Source organism: Rhinichthys klamathensis, unplaced genomic scaffold (assembly GCF_029890125.1).
Source record: "Rhinichthys klamathensis goyatoka isolate OS25496 unplaced genomic scaffold, OSU_Roscu_1.1 h1tg000401l_1, whole genome shotgun sequence".
Taxonomy (NCBI): Eukaryota; Metazoa; Chordata; class Actinopteri; order Cypriniformes; family Leuciscidae; genus Rhinichthys; species Rhinichthys klamathensis.
The window spans coordinates 1,551,823-1,560,428 of NW_026606902.1; the positions used below are offsets into that span (position 1 = coordinate 1,551,823).

The window sequence follows — 8,606 nt, forward strand, 5'->3', positions numbered from 1 at the left end:
TGTCCTCACTTATCATATTTAGCTGCCTACGACATGTAAAATTCATAATTTGTTTCACCTGAATGAGCCACTGAAAGTGTCCCAATCACACAAAGTAAATAATAGACTTGAATGAATTTTGTTGACATTATACAAATATGATGGTTTGTAATCTGTAGTGATGCAATGATAAGCATATATCAATCATGCTGAATGAGAGATAAGGGCTTTGGATATTTTTTTAATACAAAATTCAATTCATCAAAGCAAAAGCCGCAGAGTAAGCAGCCTTAGGCCACTCCATGAAGCTGAACATCGTGCAATATTTCTATCAATATCTTGCAAATCGTAACTGCATGCACGCCAAACACTCACAATCGAGCCTAGTTTTAGTGGTGGTATATTCTATCTAATTTCTAGTATTAATCATGTATGGTGTCAGCCATAAATGGATGCCACACATACCAATTCATCTTGTAACGGCAACAGTGGTGACTGTGTGATATGACTTATCAATAGCTTAAACAGTCAAACTTGAGCTTTAGGTATGTGAGCTACAAAATCAGTTGACCCCGCATAGACCATCTACATACTTGACCCTTAAACCCCAGCTGTCAAGAAACCAGGCCTGTGATGCAAAATTTTAAACAAAGCATGTAATGCATGTACATCAAGATATCAAATACAGCTTTTTTGGAACAGTGCATGTTACATCTCTCAATAACCGATCAGCACGCTAATGAGACTACCATAACCTTCTTGCATTGTAAAACGTAGGCCTATTTAAAGAGCCTAAAAATGGCATTTTATAAATTATTAAATAATTTATTGTTTGAAAACCAATGTTTTGCCTTTACAACAATCTTTTTTTTTTTATTTAGATTGGAAATGTAAAAAGTCTTCACACTGATTAGCAGAATAGAGGTATTTAACATGATTATGCATGTTAAATGCATGCTACTCATATGAGACCTCATATATGTCCGTGACCCCAATACATGAAACTTTAAACCAGTGACTTTATGAAAATCTGTGTGTACATATCTAGCAAAAGTACTTAAGATTTAGTCACACATGGGCAACCTCCACTTTGCTACTCAACCACCTGAAATGACAACACCTGCCCAGAAAGTTTACATCTGATTTGCATATAGTTGACAAAGAGAGAGTGCCCTGTGAGAGATTTGACAGCGAGAGGTTAATTTTACATAGCTGCATGGTGAGAAACACTAAATAGTATATGTATAATGATGTGTTGTGTAATGCATAGGTAAAAATAGAAGTGTAAAAATAATGTGGATGCTTCACAGCAAAAAAAAAAGAAGTCTTTTTGACTTGTTTTCCAGTTAAAAATTCTAAAACAATATATTTTTATTATTGCCAAGTAACTTTACCCTTTTTCTTTTTTTTGAGAATTACTCATTAATACCAGTGTATTTTGTTGCATTACACTGGCAGGTTTATCCACTTGTTTTAAGTATAAACAAGATAAAAACAATCATGCCTGAAGTGAATTTATCTATGTATTTGATTTTTTTTCTATTTTACAGGAATGCAAGACAAAAATAACTTTTTGGGGGGGAGGGGGCTATTGTTTACAATGGAAAGCTAACATATTGAAGGGTTGTGAATTTTTTTAAGGAGGTGATGAGCTTGAAATGCTTAGTTGAAGAGATATTTGAAGATAGATGATAGATACATATATAGATAGATAATGCATGATTTGACTTGACTGTAAGCATTCATTTGACACTAACCTGAACGAGGCCATATCCTTACACAACAGATTGTGACAGTCTAAACAAGGTCAACCCATAGACTGTGCTTTGTGGAGACCTTGCATGGCCCTGTTGTCTTAGAATAACAAAGAATGACAAAGACTAACAGCTTGTATTCCCACAAACTCCTATTTTTCTTTCTAGATACGCCTGTATTGCACAGTATCTGAATCATGTCAGCAGATCTTTTGCATAGTTTGTCTAAGAGGACAGTAAGATGAATAATTGTGCCTGCATCTGCTAAAAATCTGATTTATTGAATGCTATGGTAATATGTGTGAACTAGCAAATTAAGTGCGCGCACATATTTACACTGAATGTTTGAAAAAATTGGAAAAGAAAGGAAGTCAGACGAGACAACTAGAGAGAGAAGTGTATAGCATGCAATGTTGAGGAGAGGGTGCTTGAGTTCTAGCAATCTCATTTGAGCACTTAAGTCGGGTAAACTGGCAAAAACCAAACCGATACCATTGTTTCTACTGCTCCATCACCCATTTGGTTGTTTGCAGCAGTGGATTAAGATAAATTATCTGGATCAATTTGGAAGTGAAATTCAGACAAGCATGTCCTAAGTTTGTTTATTATACGACGACTTGGATAATTTAGGAGACAAAGCCGATGGCCCATTTAACCTCTGAGTAGCATATGAAAATGAGGGCGTGACTGACTTTGGGTAGGTGTCACCTCTCAAAGGATGGATACATGAGTAAAATCATTTAATTTGTATAGCGATTTTCTTAACACACCAAGCACTTTACGTGTACAATGGAAATATCTCAATCTCCACCTACATGAATAAATGAAGCTGTTGATAAGCGAGTGTGTCAATGGGCTCACCGCACATCAGCTGCTCAAGTGACGACACCGAGGAAGGGCATGGAGGGTGAAGGAAATGAGCCAGCTATCAGAACTGAGAATATTAAAAGGCCTGGGCTGAGGAACTGTAAGTTAAATAGTAAAATGAATTAGTAACAAGATGTCATCTGTGGAGTTAAGGTTAACACATGCAGCTAAATGTACAAGCTCTCAATGTTGAGCACATGGTGTGGAATCAAGAAAGAAAATAAGCTATTTGAATGGCTTCAAGGGCCATTCATTATGCAAGTTAATGACTTGGTCATGCAAAACAAAACAAAACAAACAAAAAAAAAATTCAAAAGGTTGCTATGATGGGAGGTCCATTACTATCAGCTGCAATTTTAGGTTTTGCCTAGCAAAATAGGAAAAGAACTGCCAGAGTGTATAAATTGAGGAAGAAAAAAATATATGTTTTAAGGTTTTGTATTAGTATTAAACAGCAAAGCAATGATCTCATACATCATTCACAACTGTTACATGACATTATATAAGGTGGTGTATATCATCAGCTTACGTTTCACTGGTTAATGTATTGCAGTGATTTCAGTCAAACAATCTTCACAGTTCTGAAAACATTAAGCACGTGACATGTGCATTCGACCAAGCCATGGCTATGCTACAAAATCAAAGTTAAACGACAGATATTAAGCATTTTCCTGAGTTACAGAGTTTAAAAATATATATATTATCCAGAACTGAAATGTTATGCAAATCGAGACATTGCGAACAATCCTGCCAGATGACCGCAAGACATCGGCCTCGTGATTATTTACAACACAGTAACATATAGGCTAATATTGAGAATAATGAAGGTAAAAACCAAGACTCCGTCCATGTTTAAATCATCAACAGTTATTATTTTTTTCTCAGATTAGTGTATAGCTGTTTTACTATTTTACATAGTATTACTCTACGCTGGAATACATCTGCGAGCCGCGAGGGTGCGCTTTTTTTTGCGTCAGAAGAACGTTTAAGCTTATGCAAATAGGCTAGTTGATAATAGTTCAGATTTAATACTAAATTACTTAAACATTAAATAAATTAAATTAATGACAATTTATTTATTAATACTGTATCAACTCTATACGTAATAATAGGCACTGCAGTGTTAAATTAACATTGCCAATTACAGGCTAAACAATGTTTTGCTGTGCAACAATAACAATTATTATTATTTATAGAGTTGATACATTTTAATGCCTCTTTTCTATTTTAACAACTGTTAACGGAGTCTCCTTTATACGTTTATTATCTTGTATATTTTGAAAAGGAAAAAAAACTTTTAAGTCACAATTCTTTTATCTCACATCTATTTCAAAATATTGGCGTCATTATTGCTTGATAATCCCTATACACATCCAAAGTTGCAAATTTATAAATGTGTAGATGTTTTGTGAGGTAATTTTAATAATCGTTGAAACGAATGTATTCAAGACTCAGAGTTTGGCAAGTTCCTATTTATTTTCGTCAAAAGACATTAGCAAGAGTCGTTAAATCTTAATCATTCGTTTGTGATAAGTGGAAACATAAACTGGTGTTTGTATAGGCTATGTTTGCCTTGCTCGCCTAGTGATGACGTTGGTACTCGCCTGTATAAAACACAACCAAACAACTGATTAATTCGTTTAAAACAAAGGGACCTGAAGCCTCAATGACTCTGGAGTGTAGGACAGAGCACCAACAGTACTTTAAAAAACTGCTCAAAGTAGTTTGGAATCGTGAGCTGCGTAACTAGACAATCACTTGGCACGTGAATCGACAGATAACAAATCGCTGTGGGCGTTATATTGTTACCCTTTCTTGTACCACCATGTACTAATGAGCAAATATATTCGAACTTCTTCAGTCCCCCTATATTGAGCGTGGGCTTCATATGAAGAGGAAGACTTGCTCAGCATTGTCATCTTAATTAATTATTAGCTTCTCTCTTCTCCTGCTGTCCACCAACGCCTGTCAAGCCATCCATGTTCCAGACGAACTCATTACTTAGACGTATAACCCTAAAGTTTGGGAGATTAGGTTTAGAAAGCGTGATTTATAATCTTACAATTTTAAAACTAAAGTTACAAACTGTAAATACTATCTTCTACACACACAAAAAACGAGTACAATTCCAGGCAGCCAAGCAGCAACACTCGTTTCCACAGGCAGAGAGAGAAAAATAACTCGTTGACGTTCCTTTCCTGCTTGTTTGGACTCAACAGAAGGCTCGCTGTCGACCTAATTTCGTTTAGGTAACAGATCAGTTCAGTGATTTAATTAGACGGGTCCAAAGCCAACCAGGACTGATCTGCGAACCGTGGCGTCACTTCCAATTCGAGTGTTAAACAGATTTCCGTTCTAAACACACATAATGAACTCTGCGTTCGGCGAGTCTTAAAGGCAACAGTGAGCATTACTCTTATTAAATAGGACAATCGAGATCACATAGGCCTACTTCAGAACATTACAGTAGGAAGATAACGCATTCTTCACTGAACTCGCGCGATTAAAACTAGAAACTATAAATGCAGATGTAAGTAAAGAGATGAGAGGAGATGAAGGCCTAAATCTCAATGCAAAAGTCTGAAACGTTCTTTCTTTATTTCTCTTTCTCTCATTCGGAGAGCCTTTCACGCAGGGTTTGACATATTCTAGCTGTTATCAGATTGATGGGCTAGTTTGATTGAAGTGGCTTTGTCATGCAAATGTCAAGCGAGTGATGGATGGTCGCCGTGCGCTGACAAACTTCTGGAGGTCCCCTCACCATTGGCGCCGTGACGTCTCACGTGACCAGCAGCTGAGGTAAAGATGTGTTATAGGGAAGCACGAGCAAATACTCAAGAGGTAAGCATTTCCCCCCTTCCGCATGACATACTGTTACGAGCTTGCAGGACAGGAGGCTCTCCCGATCTCTCAGGTTGACCCTCCGCCATTAATAGCGCATGGACAATTCCAGAATGAACTCTTTCTTAGAGTACACAATTTGTAACCGTGGGACGAACGCCTACTCGCCCAAGGCTGGATACCACCACACGGACCAGGCGTTCTCGGGCCCCTTCCTCACTGGACACGCAAGTGACAGCTATAACGCTGATGGACGACTTTACGTAGGTGGGAGCAACCAGCCAGCAACAGCACAACATCAGCACCAGAGCGGCGTTTACGCGCATCACCAGCACCAAACGCATCAGAGTGGCATTGGCCTCACCTACGGTGGCACGGGGACTAGTTATGGGACCCAGGCCTGCACCAACCCGGACTATGCTCAACATCAGTATTTCATAAACCCTGAGCAGGATGGGATGTATTATCACTCATCGGGGTTTTCTACCTCAAATGTCGGTCCTCACTATGGCTCCATGGCTGGTGCCTACTGCGGAGCGCAGGGAGCCGTTCCAGCCGCACCTTATCAGCATCATGGGTGCGAAGGCCAGGACCACCAGCGAGGCTTTTCACAGGGCACCTATGCCGACTTATCGGCCTCCCAAGAGAGGGAGACTGACACGGATCAGTCGCCACCTGGGAAGACATTCGATTGGATGAAAGTCAAAAGGAACCCCCCTAAAACAGGTGGATTGAATTGCCTATTTGAAGCAAATATATAGTGCTGTACACTCAAACCGACAGAACTTATGCCTTACATAAAGCGAATAAGCTTTCAGATCCACATAACCAAAGTATAACACACTATACACAAATTAGAAACTTTTAACCTAAGATATCTAAAAATGAAATGCATTTTAAAAACGGGCCTGTTCATTTCAGTTTCAACCCGTCTCCCCCTGCGTTAATGCATCAAACATAGGCCTACATGCTTTCGTTCGCCATAGGAAATGCAATAGCACTGTTTTCTTTAGCTTGTACTGGATCTCGCCGCGCAACATTCGTTTTTTTTGGCCTCCATTGTGTTCTTAAGCTTCCCTCTCCTGTCCCAGTCGTGTTTGCCTCACAACGATTTAGTGCACCAACTTTTACGCAAAGGGGCCACCATTTTGACATACTGTACAAATTGAGTGGTCATAAAGCCATCTTTGGGGAGTATTGAATTGCATGTATTCCATATACTCCGTTATGAGTTCTTTCAAAATTGATAAGTACAGACAGGGGAATTATGGTAAGGTCAGCAAAAGTTTGAAATACCGAATAACTTGTTGAACTGTTGAATTTAAATCGTCACATCTATAGCAACCAGCACGTGCACAGTTGATTGTTGTTGGCGTTTTATTTTTTAATAAATATAAGGCAATTAATTATGATTATTATTAATTTATCTGTGTTCAATTGTTTGACAAACAGTCATGTAACCATTCTTTCACTTTTTCCTCGCAGCTAAAGTGGCAGAATACGGACTGGGACCGCAAAACACAATTCGGACGAATTTCACAACAAAACAACTCACAGAGCTCGAGAAAGAGTTTCACTTCAGCAAGTATCTCACGCGAGCGCGGCGAGTCGAAATCGCTGCCACGCTCGAGCTGAACGAGACCCAGGTTAAGATATGGTTTCAGAACCGTCGAATGAAGCAGAAGAAGCGAGAGAAGGAGGGACTCGCGCCTGCTTCATCCACCCTGTCTAAAGACCTCGAGGATCACTCTGATCACTCAACTTCAACATCTCCTGGAGCTTCTCCAAGTCCGGATTCCTAACAGAGGAGAATAACTTTGGGTGCATTGAAGAGCAGATTCGAAATATATCGTAAAGTCTATTAATTTAAGCATTCCAAAATGTGCCAGCAAGACTTTCTCGTGTTCTTTTATTATAGGACAATTGTTTTTTAGGAAACTGAAAAAAAGTGAAAAGCAAAGAGACTTTTAGCACAACAATGGACATATTACACCGTTTGCTAGAACAAAAATTCCAAAACTCATTGGAAATGTTTTTGTGTGTGTTATACAGGGTATTTCTACAATAATGATGAATATAATGCACTTTCACGATGTTTACAAGTCTCTGAACGAACCTAACTGACTTTACAGGGAGCTTACTGTGTTGTCAAAATATGTATTGATGTTTTTGTTATGATGATTTATTTGATGTACACATGTCATATACCTGAGTCTTGTGGATTGTAGCTTATAAGGGTTTTCGGAGTCCTTGCACTATGCGTTTACAGGGTAGGCCTTTACTGAACACCAGCACAATTTACCGGAACACGTGAACGATTCCCTCTCAATGTACACCGTGATATTCCATTACTTGTTAATTTACAGCGAGAAATAATTAATACTGTGTTGCCAGTCAGGCCTAATTTACTACATAAATTTGTATATCGAACATGTGACATGCGCCTTGGGAAAGATCCGTTCCGTTTATAGAACAAAAGGACAATGCAGGGTGTTACTTTTCTTAATTAAAACATTTACAGAATTAGATTTTTTAGCCTAGTATTTTTTATGCGCAGACGAGCTGAGTTTTATTAGTTACTGTCTGTATGATTCCGTAATCTAAATGTCTCAATCAAATGTTTGTCAGTTCTTTATCTACCTCAAATAAAAACAATATTTTACTGAACCAGTCTCTAGATTACATATGTATGCGTGTGTAAATAATAGATGAAAAATATAAAAATGAACATAAGAAAAAAATGTTAGTAGTGGTGGAGTAAATGATGACATGGGTTTAACAGCCCTTCTCTTCTCTTGGAGGGTGAGAAAGCGACCACCAGTCAGTAGTGTTAGGATGCTCTGAGCACGAAACGGAACGGAATGTTGGTGAGCAATCAGGGTGGTTCACGGTGACCTTTTTACCTCATTGCGCTTCTGGGATATCTAAACATACAAACAGAGTCGCTCACTGAGTGGTTTAGGGGTGGCACAAATAGCACCGAGCCTGAGCAAATTAAAAGAAAGACATGCTTTCAAGAAACAAAACAGAATTGTGGGTGGCGCATTTTAGTTATTGAGGATTGTTATGAATTGACTTCTTGCCTAACACATTAAACACTTTCAAAACCATACAACTTTAGAATAGTCATTTACAAGCATTTAATTATCATTCACGAGTGCTTAA

General features: G+C 38.4%; 1 protein-coding gene across 1 annotated transcript; it reads left to right on the forward strand.

The window, feature by feature from the left end:
* Window positions 1-5,153: 5,153 nt before the first annotated feature.
* Window positions 5,154-8,102, forward strand: hoxb1a (homeobox B1a). The gene is made up of 2 exons (XM_056234692.1): window positions 5,154-6,167; window positions 6,927-8,102. Exons 1-2 carry the CDS (start codon window positions 5,540-5,542, stop codon window positions 7,241-7,243), a joined length of 945 nt encoding a protein of 314 aa, XP_056090667.1. The 5' UTR covers window positions 5,154-5,539; the 3' UTR covers window positions 7,244-8,102.
* Window positions 8,103-8,606: the final 504 nt, after the last annotated feature.

Coding starts and splice junctions, on each gene's coding strand:
- hoxb1a (XM_056234692.1), top strand. CDS start 5,540: ATGGACAATTCCAGAATGAACTCTTTCTTAGAGTACACAATTTGTAAC. Junction 6,168..6,926: donor AAGGAACCCCCCTAAAACAG/GTGGATTGAATT, acceptor TTTTCCTCGCAG/CTAAAGTGGCAGAATACGGA.